This window comes from Syzygium oleosum, unplaced genomic scaffold (assembly GCF_021117445.2).
Source record: "Syzygium oleosum isolate NSW1041296 unplaced genomic scaffold, Sole_v2.1 Sole_v2.27, whole genome shotgun sequence".
Classification (NCBI taxonomy): domain Eukaryota; kingdom Viridiplantae; phylum Streptophyta; class Magnoliopsida; order Myrtales; family Myrtaceae; genus Syzygium; species Syzygium oleosum.
This window is the reverse complement of record NW_026607511.1, coordinates 2,031,983-2,045,610: the sequence shown is the minus strand read 5'-3', so window position 1 is coordinate 2,045,610 and position 13,628 is coordinate 2,031,983. Positions and strand designations below refer to the sequence as shown.

General features: G+C 42.2%; 1 protein-coding gene and 1 pseudogene across 1 annotated transcript; both read left to right on the top strand.

The window, feature by feature from the left end:
* Positions 1-2,030: 2,030 nt before the first annotated feature.
* Positions 2,031-4,841, top strand: LOC115664685 (acetyl-CoA-benzylalcohol acetyltransferase-like). Its single transcript, XM_030586581.1, has 2 exons — positions 2,031-2,596; positions 4,262-4,841. The coding sequence occupies exons 1-2, from the start codon at positions 2,031-2,033 to the stop codon at positions 4,839-4,841; spliced, it is 1,146 nt and encodes a 381-aa protein (XP_030442441.1).
* A 7,446-nt stretch (positions 4,842-12,287) lies between these two features.
* On the top strand, positions 12,288-13,076 carry LOC115662132 (uncharacterized; annotated as a pseudogene).
* The last annotated feature ends 552 nt before the right edge of the window (positions 13,077-13,628 follow it).

Here is a 13,628-nt window from a genome sequence, read left to right as displayed (position 1 = left end):
TCCGAAAGGAACCCTCTCGTGTGGAACTGGTCACGGCGCTCGTTTCCATTGCTCTCTTGAAAATTGCCAAGCTGAAAAATGGGCAATCCAAGCCAGTCCTCATTTTGCACATGGCGAACTTGTGAGGAAGGACGGATCTCCTATTGCACGATAATTTGTGCGGCAATGTCTACACAGTGGTGCACTGGAAGTCCACGGCCGAGGCGACTGAGCTCGGGCTACATGGCTTGGTAAATTTTGATGCGAGATGCGATAACAACCTCGCTTGCTAAATTAGCAAATGCAATAGACGGGGAGGATTTGGCCGAGATGGTGATGAACTTGGCGGGAGAGTATCAAGAGGAACTACGAAAGGGCGGTGCCGACGTGCTCTTTTTCACCAGTTGGTGCCGGTTTCCGCTGCACTGGGTTGATTTGGGTTGGGGTGAGCCTGAGTTTGTGAGTGGCTTATGCACTCCGTTTGACTCGGTCGTGTTGATGGATCATAAGAAAGGTGGCGGCGATGATGGCGGAGTTGTGGCGGGGGTGAGCCTGACTGAAGCCGAAATGGATCTTTTCCGTCAGCAACACGACATGTTGGAATACGCTTCCCCTAAGTAGACAGCACGATCCCATCATATAGTTGTCCGCATGTGACCAGTGGACCAAATAATTTTATGTATGCAACATTGTAAGTCCACATGTAATGTGGAGGGTAGACGAATAAACTTTTATTTGATCGATGGAGTTTTTGAGTGTAATAGAAGTATGTTGATTATATTAGGGAAAATGAAAGAAATTCTCGCTTGCAAAAATTAGGTCAATCTGGGTCTAACCAGCTTTACCTTAGCCTTTGTTGTAATAATATAGTGCCACTAGCATGAAAAGCCATTGAGGTTTGCTTGACTATTATCTTGGTTTCTTGTCATGCAGTTTGATTGGTGCGAATTACTCGTCCATCATCGTACCGATTTTTCGCACAGCATACTTTTGACCTACGTTAGCACATATGTCAGTTTCAATTTGCCGAGGGACTTTGACCGAACAAATTCTACAAATTCAGCTGCTTGATTGCAAAATTTATGTGATTGCAGGATCACTTCAAAAAAATCCGGGACTTATCAAATTCAAGTGCTGAACAAAACGAAAGTAATCAAAATGACTGATTAGTGGCTTGATAAGAACACCCCATATATTATTTATTTGCTCACTTTTTATTGGTCCGAAGAGAACCACCATATTGTACGATGAAGTCAGTGGACTGATGGTATCATTTGTTTAGTGATCTACGACTAGTGAACCATTGTGTAACACGAGATGATTAATCGTGATGCCCTATTAGGCTTAGATAAATGTCCAAGTTGATTAAAAAATGGTTCAATGACTATCTAGAGGAAGAGGTCAGCTAGGCTAGCAATTGGTGTCTTTGTGTCATAATCTTATCGTATTATATAATCTCGTTGCATTAGATTTAGATTTAATTCGAGCCCGAGACAGTTAATAATCATTTCAGATTCTTAATTCCCAAAACGACAAGTGTATCAAATAGGCCGCAGGACACGACACGATGTGTTTAACATGTTTAATACATAACATCTTTTATGAACTATTTAAGTAACAAATCCAAAAGTAAAAAATCAATTGCAGTGCAGAATCTTTTACAAATCAGCATAAAGATAACATATTGATTATTTGGAGATCTTTTCTGATTTGTCTTTTATTCAATCTCATTGTAAATCAAATTGTATATTTTATCTTTAAGTTATACCATATTATAGATGATGATATTTCTATTTATACTGTCCAATATATCAGTGAAAAGTAACGCTTCATCGACTCAATTCTTTATTTTCTTTGTGGTATATCATTTCAGGCTCCATTTGCCTTCCAAATTAAATATGTCCATGCTTAGTACTAATATATTATTTGGTAAAAAATCTTCATTATTAATTTATTCCAGTGGAAAGGGTTTGTGAGATCCAACTCTATAAAGAGGGTGATAATCGCGAGTAGGTAAAGGCGCAATAGCGAAGGCAACTTAGGAAAAAAAAATGAAGATTGAGATAGAGAGCAAGAAGTTGATCAAACCCTCAGCTCCAGCAGTTGACAGCCTTCGCAAGCTAAAAATCTCTCTAATTGATCAGCTTCAGTCTCCAGCTTATGTTGATGTCACTCTCTTCTACTCATCCAAAAAGGATGTACGCGACCCTTCATTCGTACCTATTAGCAAAAGATCTCGGCTGCTCGAGAAAGCGCTCGCGGAAACCCTAACCCTCTTTTACCCTCTTGCGGGGCGATACGTCGAAGAGAGATGCTTGGTCGAATGGGACGACCAAAGGGTGGAGTTCTTGGAAGCCAAAGCTGATGGCACTCTCGATCAATTTCTCCATGGAGAAACTGACCCCGATGATGTCCTCGGTCATTTGGCAACTCAACCTCATCCGGTGGACCAGATTGCGCCGCCTCTAGTGGTTGTCCAAATGACCACGTTCACTTGTGGCGGCATGGCGGTCGGCCTGCGCATCTCGCACAAGATTGCTGACATGCACACTGTATCGTCCTTCCTGAGCACGTGGGCGATGGCATGTCGCGGAAGTGTTCACGAGGCGATCCATCTGTGCTTCGATCTATCTAGACATGGCCACGGTTCGGAACAGGGGCGGTTCCGGTTCCGGGCCGGTTCCGGTTCCGGCCCGGTTTGGAATCGGCCGGTAAAAATTTAAAAAAAAATTATGAAATAAAAAAATAATGAATTATTCAATATAAAATGTAATCAAAATGTACATTGTAAGCAAATTTGGGGAAAAAAAGAGAGAAAGAGATGGGGCTTGAACTTAATGAATTATCATTAAGCGCCTTACATATCTTCTTGGGAATAGAAGAATCAAAATCCATGTAATTCTGGGTTCGAGTTGGTGGGCGCTTTCCTTCCCTCCTAAGAGGTTCTGGGTTCAAATCCCCGTTCGATTCCGTAATTTAAGTGGGGGGCCCTGGCGGTGGGTTGCTGGGCTAGTCTCCCCCGAGGTATAGGCGCCCCGATTACCTGTGCGGGCTCGTCCTCGGGGAATGGTGGCGGATCCTCGATTACCAAAAAAAAAAAAAAAATCCATGTAATTCTTTTATCCTCAGTCGTCGCTACCCGTTCCGGTACCGGTACCGGTAGTGGTGGTATCTTCGTCGTCAAAGAATTCGGATTCATTATTCTGATCTATCTCTTGTTGTCGATATTAAGTCTTCGTCCAATCATCGACGCAAGCTTCAGCCTCCACTGATTCCGGAACTAATCTTGAACGTTGTTCATCCAAAATATTACCTCCGGCACTGAATGCTTGTTCGACCACAACTGTCGAACATGGGGTTGCAAAAATTTATTTTGCAATAAGAGAAAGGATTGAGTATTAGCTTGCGTGCCTCTTCCACCAATCCAAAATTAAAAAACCTGTACTACCTTCAGATTCAGAAAACTCAAAGGAAACGGTTAGATATATCTCTAATTCAGAAATGTTTCCTATTACTCCCTTCTGCATTTTTTGTCTATGTAATAAAAGTTGGTACCCTTTACTAATTTTACCTGTACTCTCACTTTATGTCTCGGTAGATTGAGAAGATCTAATATCACCTCCCTTAGTACAAAATTCATTATATAATTCTATTACTACGTTTTTAACCTCCTTAGTATGTTTGTAACATCTACCGTATTATAATGTAAACATTGATAATACATATGCAAATAATCACCTAAGCCATCTAATTTGTAACGTGGATAAAAAACACAAGCAACTAAATAAATAATGGGAATTTCGCTACAATAATGTAGCCACTTCATTCTCATTGTTACTATAGTATTTTGTAATTCAACATCATTTTCATATTCCTCAAAAACTCCGACAATATTAATACACTTTACAAAAAATAAATGCGTAGTAGGATAATAAACATCGGACAAAGTATAAGTTGCATAATTAAAAACCTTTAAAATATCTAAAAAAAATTTTGCAAATATCCCACTCTCGTGCAGGCCCTGCTGCAGTTTTTTTTTTTGGACCTGTTCCAAAATTGTTGGAACTGGAACCGGGCCCGTAGGCCACGGGCCGGTTCCGGTTCCGAACCGTGGGCCCGGTCAACGGGCCGGTCCCGGGTTTGACCCGGGCGCCGAAACTGGCCCGTGGCCATGTCTAGATCTATCATCTATTTTACCGCCAAGAGACTTGCCCAAGCTCGAGCCTCCCGCCAGACTAATGCCAGGTGCGAAATACGTCATGAAAAGATTCGTGTTCGACAGCCAATCCATCTTGAAACTCAAAGCCATTGCAAGGAGCGGTGGTTTCGATTTCGAAAGGGAACCCTCTCGTGTGGAGCTGGTTACGGCGCTCGTTTCCATTGCTCTCTTGAAAATTGCCAAGCTAAAAAATGGGCAGTCCAAGCCGTTCCTCATTTCGCACATGGTGAACTTGCGCGGAAGGACAGATCTCGTATCGCACGATAATTTGTGCGGCAATTTCTACACAGTGGTGAGCGGGAAGTCCACAGCCGAAGTGACCGAGCTTGGGCTACACGGCTTGGTGGGTTTGGTGCAAGATGCGATGACAACCTCGCTTGCTAAAGTAGCGAATGCGATAGACGGGACGGATTTGGCCGAGATGGTGATGAACTTGGCGGGAGAGTATCAAGAAGAACGGAGGAAAGGCGATGTCGACATGCTCATCTTCAACAGCTGGTGTCGGTTTCCGGTGCACCAGGTTGATTTGGGTTGGGGTGAGCCTGAGTTTGTGAGTAGCTTATGCGCTCCGTTTGACTCGGTCATGTTGATGGATCACCAGAAAGCTGAAGGCGGAGTTGAGGCGTGGGTGAGCTTGACTTAAGACAAGATGGGTCTTTTTAGTCAACAGCATGACATTTTAGAATATGCGTCCCCTAAGTAGACAGCTTCAATATGAATTGATTGAATATTTCATGAAGGCATTGAAATGCACGATTCTATTATATAGTTGTTCGCATGTGATTCGTGAAATATATAATTTTGTGTGTGCACGTTGTAAGTCCACATGTAATGTGGAAGGTAGACGAATAAACTTTTATTTGATTGATTAAGTTTCTTTTAGTGTAATAGAAGTATGTTGATTGGTCGAACCAGCTTGACTATTATCTTGATTTCTTGTCATGCCGTTTGCTTGGCGCGAATTACTTGTCCATCATCGTACCTCGAATCACTAGTCCCCATGCTACATCCTGTGCTAGACTGTCATTTCACAACTTTCTCTACCACTTCTTAGATAACAAAACAGACTTTACTACTTCTGAGGTAATCGTAGTGCGCCCATGTAGCAGTGAATCAATAATGTGTTCCCATGACTCTGATAAAGAAGTTAACAATATCATGCCCTCCTCTTCATCATCTAGAATCTTATCGATATTCTGTAAATCCATCATGAGTTTATTAAACTTATCTAAGTGAAATTTGATAGACATATATTAAGTATATCTAAACTGAACTATCATTTTCAACATGTACAAGGGATTGTTCAAACCCTTTGTTACATAAAGTGCCTGAAGTTTTGCTCACAATGTTGGGACATCTTTCTCCTCGACTACCTCTAGTAACACCTCATCTGACAGCTTCAACAGGATTATACTCCTTGCCTTCCTCATTATCACGTCCTTTTTCGCACATTTTATTGTTTCAGGCAACTTATCATTGCCCTCCAATGCTTCGGCCAAACCTTGAGTTATTAATAGCGCCTCTATCTTAACGTTCCACAACCTAAAGTTATTCCTTTCAATATCAACTTTCACTTCAGACATAATTGCAGCAACATAATTTCTAGATAATAATCACACAAGCAAAAACTCCAAATCAAAATCCAGAAAATCCTATCCTAAGGCATTAATTAATATCAATTGTTGTGATATGGACATGGAAGCGCTAATTGGATCTTACAATTTAAGTGAATGCAAAATCATCGAAGAAATGAACGAGGAACAGTAAAGGAGATCTTTGGTCCGAGTATCAATAACTATATTCATAGAGAAAATCAGTAACAAATAATCTACTATAATCTGTTCCAAGTTATAATTGTTCACACACAGTCAATTATTTTCCACATCTAGATTAAGCCAAAACCCAAATTGTTTATAAATAAGCAACTCATTTTGATGTAAAATTTACAGCATAAATTATCGTGTTTACATTTGTGTTGCCGAAAACGAAGAACGTCATGCGTTCTCTCTCTTCTTCGCGCGGCTCCACTTCTCGAAAGGAACACACGTCTTCCTTCTCTTTTCTTGAGCGGCTCCTTCTGTCCTGGCAGCTCATGTGCACTTTACTCAAGGAACCCTAAGCATCCTTAGCTTTTCGACTACAAAAAAGAAGAAGATGGAAAAGGTATAACCTTTCTTTTTTTTTATTTTTTACTTTTCTTTCTTTTCACTTGGCCCCACTTGCTTCTTTTTGTACGTCCATATATAAAAGGCACATGAGTCCACTTGTTTGATCGCGGAGATATATATTTTATAAAATAAGAGTGCCCTTTATTTTGTCTTCTAGTGGCAGAGCTTCTCGCAATCAAACTTCAAGACACATCAAATTTTGAACAAATCAAAATATTCCAATGGGTCAAGTTCGGTACATGACTAAAACTCGAGAAACAATTTAGTAGAACCAGCGGCGCCGATGAGATCAACTTGTGCAACATCAGATTGGTCAGGATGAGTTGTCATTAAATGCCAACATTGCTCTTTTTACGAAAGCATTATACTGCTAGTGCTCATCGCATCCGACGCAGCCTTCAATGAGGCACGTGCACGACTTTAGCCGAATAGATCAAGTTCTGTAATGACGATGCTCAAGGAAAAGCTTGCTATCTCATCTGAGGGTCACATCCTGATCTGTGGCATAAGATTTGCAGATTTTGATAAGCATAACGGATGGGTTATTACTTGTTACTGCTCCAATCAATGCAATGATTTTACTATCCATGCTCTCAATGATTTATTTTGATTTAGTGTACAATATATCATTTGCTTTGCTAGCTGCTCTTCTAACTTTGACCTTCAGTTTCTGAACTGGAATTCCTTCGATACGCTAGCCAACTGTATTGACCCTGAGAGTGGGCCACCATTAGATTTAAAGTGAAATCATTGATAAATCGAGCACTACCGCTAATAGAAAAATTAATTTTATCTAATCTAGTAGTTACATAATCATTGTTGACACTTAAATTTTGCATAATCATTTAGAGTTTAATTGCATAGAAAATTAGGATTTAATTTTTAACCCCTAAACCAAAATATTTTCATCAAAATTGCATGGCATATAGACATTAGGTGCATTTGCATTAATAGGGTCTATTAGAACATATAAAAAAAAAGGGTTTCCGGGCCAAGTCAGTCGGCCCATCCTTCTTATATTCTTTTTATCTTCACGCGGCCCATTCTTCATTTTCTTTTTCTTATTTTCCCGCGCGGGCCGGCCCCTTTTCCCCTTGGCCCGGCCTGCGACTATTCATCTTCTCTCCCCCAATGTCGCTGGTACGGGGGAGAGATGAGACCGAATAGGGAGGAGAAGAAGCAGAAGCCAGAGAGGCGCGGGGCATGTCATCGTGATCCTTGGGTCGAGATCAGACCGGCCACGGCAGGCTAGTGGTGGCAGGGGCCATGCGCGCCTGCCTGATGGCCGGCCTTAAATCAGAGAGAGAACTGAGAGGGGGAGGGGGACCGGAAGGATAGAGAGAGCAACAGCAAGAGAGAGTTCGGACAGAGATTGAGACCGAGTGTAAGCGACGGGCGAGGCGCCGGGGCTCGGCCGGTCGCGACAAGCGAGGCGGCGGCTTGGGCGAGCACATGGCCGCGGGCTGGTGAGGCTTTGCGGCCGAGTCGGTGCAGGGATCGGCGTTCGGGCCGGCCGTGGGAGTCGCGGGCAGGTGAAGTGTCGGGCAAGGACGAAGCCGAGAGGCCCGACTGAGCAACCTAGAGCACCATTGGGGGCGCCCTCGGCCGGACCGAGACGAGCGGTAGCTCTCTCTCTCTCTCCGATTGTCTCCATTGAAGTAGAGACGAGCGGCAGGGAAGCGTCGGAGCCCGGTCGGCGTAGGTACGGTCGCCGATTCAAGGTCGTCCGCGACACAGGTTGAAGGGCTGGCATCCGAGCTGGCCACAGTAGGCACGAGGCGTAGCAGCATTGGAGGGGTCGGCATTCGAGCCCACCATGGCCGGTGCGACGACGACAAGCTTGCGCGAGTCAGGTCGGCGGCGGTCGGTTCGGGTTCAGTCGCCAGTCACCGCAGCTGCGACGTGAAAAGAGACGGCTCGGCGTCAGAGGCGAGCGGCCGCGGTAGGCGTGGCGTAGACACGGCGAAGGCGGTGGCAGGAGGCGCGGCAGGTCGCGAGCGCTAGGTCGTCCAGGCGAGTCGGGTCAACGGCCGTGAACCGGGTCGAGCATTCGGGTCGCGAGCGTTAGGGTTTCAGGTAAGTCGGGTCGGCGGCCGGTGACCGGGTCGGGTGCACGGGTCGCAATCGGGTAGGGTTTGGTATTTGGGCCAGTTTTAAGCCTATTAGGTTTTATTTAGTTTTGGGCCTTTTAGTAGAACCTGGGATAGGTCTTTTAGGTTTTCGACCTTTCGTGGGTGGGCCGAATTTGGGAATTGAGCTAAATTGTTAGTTAATTTTTTTTTTCCTAGTGGGCTTGGGTGTTTTGTTTTTTATTTGAATTGTGGGTTTATTCTGAATTGGGCCCTCATGGAGCCCACCTCACGGTGGACCTGGGCCGGCGCGCCCGGGTTGGCTCCAACCCGGGTCCGTTTTATATTATTTTAACATTAAAAAAATTTCGAAAAAAAATTAAAATTAAAAAAATTAAAAAATTTCGAAAAATAAAAAAATATTATTTGGACTTTGGAATTGGTTTTTCTTGCCCTATTGTGTGATTAGTGTCATGTTTGATTGCACGTTGCTTGGTTCACACACTTCGAATTGCGCGTTTGATTTAATCTCGCACGTAGTTGATTGGGCATGTTAGGTTCTTGAGTTGATTATTGCTTACCCTAGTTCGATTAGGAATCGAATTTTGAGACTCCTAATTAGTGTGAACACGTTAGGCGGTAATTGAACAAGGTTAGGTACCGAAAGGGCACTAGTTGATCAATTAGTGTAATCAAGTCCCCGTACCCATTGAATCTCTAATTTGTAGAAGTGAAGCATTTCTCACATGCTTTACTTGGGTGTCTAATCGACCCACCAAAAACTGATTAGTGGCGACTTCTAGATAAAATTAATTTGCATGTTAATAACTTAAATCTAAGTCGCGAATTGATATGGGTTTGGGAGAGCTCGAGCTAGGTTTAACTTAGTAATTCATTAGCCAAACCCCTTAGGTGGCGAGAGTCAGTTCGGGGAGGTCGCGACAGCTTGGCGACTCCGCTAGGGACTTGAATAGAATTCTTAGTGGACTTAGGCCGTTTATCTTGTTCAATTATGCTCCTAATGTGAATGTTCTTGCAATTGGGAGTTATAAGGTGATGAGCGATTGTTGACCCCTTGTTTTGCAGGTTTGGGGTTTGAGAATGAATGTTTTTTTTTCGAACTCTTGAAGTTTCATTTGTTTATAAACTGTTGTGCATGCTTTAAATGTTTTAGCACTACATTGTTGCACACATAGCCATGCTGCCGGACCTGAATCGCCATAGAATACTTTAGGATGGTGTTAAGAAAGATACAATCTCGAACGTGAGACTGCGACGTAGAGGTTGCCTTTCTTTTCCCCGAAAATTCTCTCTTGGTGTCGTAAGTGTTTATCTTTGTTTGTGAAACCGCGTGACTGTAGGATATTCCTTTTGACTGAGCCGAAATTAAGAGGACCTGGCACCAACGCGAGACTACGACGGTCAGATCACCCTCTTAGCTTCACTTTGTTAAGCCGTCTAGAGTAGGAATCAACCACACGTTACATTTGCATGTTTATGTGATTGAAAGTTTGTCATCCACTGTAAGTATGGTTTCTCTCTTTACTTGTTCACTTTTGGTTGAAACTTTCATTTTTGAAATTCGTGAAAATCAATCGAATGCCCTAGGTGATCTAAGCTTATAATTCAAAATTTCGGGCAATCACTCTTGACAATGAGCCTTGAGCATAAATCTCAAACATCTCCGATTTGGCCCTACAAAACAGATGATCTTGTCTAAATTTTCAATAATGGGCTTAAAATCACATTTTGTATAAAAATTCTTCCAAGTCAAGATTGTATTTTGAGGCATAAAATTGAAATCACATTTTCAACAAAACTCTTTCTTGTTCACATTTCGGAATCGGAATTCAAATCACATTTTGTGTATTCTTCTTAAAATAAGAATTGTCTCGTCTTTTCAAAAACCGAAATCACAAATCAGTCTTTCACAATTGATGCCACATCTTCTGCATGAAACTTTTGGAATAGAATGGGCGTTCGATTGATAGCCACGATTTGATCTTTTAATGATGTCTCCTCTTACTACGAAATCTTGGCGAAATACCAAATCCTCGCAAATAGGGATCATGGGGCACGTATCGTCGCCTTGCTTTCGTTATAAGAGGCGTCTTCATTGAGAGATCACTTTTTTCATTCATGTACTGACATTGTCTTCCTTTTGAAGGTTATACGCAACGGCCCTTCTTTGGAATCTTCTCGCTCGATCACACCAAGAAGTGGACTTAGAAGCTAGGACGAGATTTGTTCATTGCACTCTTCTATGTAAGAGTTTTTTGTACTTTGTCATCATCTTTATTCTTAGTAGGAATCATGTTTCGCGTTTTGAGCATTGATTGTGAACCCAATTGAATGTTTTTGTAAATCATGCAACTCAAATTCAAGGTCATAAGTAGCCTTTTGCTTTGGGTCCAATTGGCGATGCTGCAAGCTACCCATATGGATTGAATTTCCACGGAGACTTGGGAGAAACATTCTGGGATGGTAAAATGTCGTCGTTCCAATAAGAACTTCTCATGCAGCAATTGACTTGTTTTCCATTTTCTTTCATGAAAACAGGTAAAATGAAAGGGTTGTTCGAGATTGGCATTCACTTTCCCTACAAAACAAAAGTGTGGGCCCTTTGAACTCGAGGCGCATGCAGCAAGGCATGAGTGTCGAAGGAATTGCGTCGTAGAGAGTACAAAGTGATTCTCATTGTACTTGCCAGACGGATAACAGAAGAAAAGAATCATTACTCACAATAGGTTAGTAATGAAGTTGGCAGGTCTAGAAGACATAATTTCTTGAAGTTACAAAGTATACTGTCCGTATTCTCAAACTCCATAAATAATATCTTGGAATACACATTGGATTGGCGTTTGATTCATGCAAACATTTGCATGATGAAGTCTCCTCGCATCCTTGAGATTTTAAACTGGCATAGAGGCGGCTTTTGGATTTAAGGCAACTAAGGCTTTAGGCGCGTTAGCCTCCTAGATCTCCATTTGATGCACTTGCATAAATTGCTAAAGCACTACCACACGCTCTTCATCCGTAGTGGCTGGCTCTTCGATGGTGGGTTCACGATATGAACTTGGAATTTCTGGGGCTCACCAAGACACTGTTGATTCATGGTACAACTACAAGTGCCTATCAACATTGGTGTGATAGATCTAGGATCTACAGAAACTACGCGAAACATTTCACCTTGAATGTGATGCATTCCGAGGATGATTGAATTTGCTTGTCTAGGGAACAACTTCCTGATTGCATAGGAGAACTAAGTTTTCTAAGGAACATTGCTCTTGATGGTTCAACAATCAAAGAAATTCCCAGTTCAATAGAGTCCTGAACATAACTTGAGAAACTAAGTTTCATGTTGTGCAGATCGCTTGCGATACTTCTGATATAATTGGGAATCTCAGATCATTGACACAACTTTTCCTTGGTCCTAATTTGCTGACAGAGTTACTTGTTGCTGTGGGTCACTTATCCCGGTCAGAATACAGTCCATTAGAGATATGTTGAGCCTCATCGATATGTTCTAGGATAACACCATGATAACAACATTGCCAGAGTCTATAGGAATGTTTGAAAGGCTTCTCACCTTAAGACTAAGTCAATACGCACAACTCTAGCAACGACATGCTTCACTTGGGAAGTTGAAAAGTCTGGTTTACTTACCAGGAACTTCTGTCATAAAATGACCCCAGGAATTTAAGATGTTCACAAGCTTGACATCATTGAAAATGAGAAGGACAGCTTCTAAATGTGGAAGACAATCCATAACTGGTTGAACCTAATCAATCCGATGCCCTAAATCATATTGTTCTTCCAGAGTCGTTTACAAACTGCTGTTTATTGAGGGAAATGGGTGCTCATGCTTGGGGATTTTTGGGAAGAATCTCCGACAATTTTGAAAAGACTGCCTCCTTTCAGGATTTGGATTTGGGTCGTAATGATTTTTCCAGCTTTCCATCTAGTCTGAGGGAGCCTTGTACTTCTAAAAAAAAAACTCGATTTATCTCATTGTATCTGCCTCCACTTCTCGCGAGCTTGCTTGAGTCAAATATGGTGAATTGTAATGCGTTGGAGCGCATGTACGACTTGACAAATGTGGATGGTTTAGATGGAGCTGGAGTTTACTAATTGCAGCAATTTAGTTGATGTCGCTGGTCTCCATGAAGCGTCTAAGGCATTTTATTCCTGGTTGTTTGCAAGGCATGCATCCTAGCAATGAAGAGAAGAATTGAAAAGGTTGCTCCAAAGCATTTGGACAACTTGAATATAGTTGGGAGTGAGATTCCATGATGGTTTCATCAGAAAGTTTCCCATTTTTTTGCTCTAAAGAACCATGAGATTGGAGGAATAATTTTCATTGTTGAGGTCTCTCTGGACATTGTAAACCGGGGAAATTTTCCACTACTAGTAATCGTGGACATTAGAAGAAGGCTTCTCAGGCATGAAGGTCTGATATGCACCGCGATATTGTACCTGATAGGGATCCCCGACACAAGTGAAGACCAGCTTTACTTGATTATATTTCCAGAATTCGAGCCAATGGTTGGGAGCTTAAAAAAGGAGATCACAAATTTGATTAATGGTAAGAGATCATCACGATCTCTCGTGCTTGCCTTGAAGCAATATGGAAAAGGCTAGTTTCCCACTAATGAAAGATGGAAGGACTTGCAGCTCTTGGCATAGATGATGATACCCTAGTGTTCATAAAGAGCTCCATTTCGAGAATCCACTAAGCCTTTACGCTTCACCATTTTCGGAAAACGAGTTCGAGGAGGGATGACATCTGAACATTCCTAAATTTGAAATTTGACCTTATGGTCACATTCGTAAATCCATTTCTTTCTTCAATCGTCAACATGGATGAAGAAATGCTCTTAAATTTTGTGCTTTCGGTAATCCCTGTTGTTCTCAAAGCAGAGTCTGCAGAAATTTTTTATCTTAGAGAATCTCATACCAATTTGACAACCTTCTCAAAAGAAGAAATGTGCGAAGATTCCTCGGCACCAAGGCTACTTCCTGGGTTGGTGACATCTATAACTCAGGGGAAGCTCTTTGACGGGTCCACATATATGGATGCGGACTATTCAAACGATATTGTCAAAAGACAAGAAGAGGAATGAGCTATGATCCATTTGGAATTGCTGAGCATTAGTAGCTGTAATTTTTGCGCCTTCAAATAGCTTCTCGGCA

Excerpts from the sequence above, each read along its gene's own strand:
- LOC115664685 (XM_030586581.1), top strand. The coding sequence starts at position 2,031 with ATGAAGATTGAGATAGAGAGCAAGAAGTTGATCAAACCCTCAGCTCCA. Across the intron at positions 2,597-4,261 it reads GTTCACGAGGCGATCCATCT|CCAATCCATCTTGAAACTCA; the intron begins GTGCTTCGATCT and ends CGTGTTCGACAG.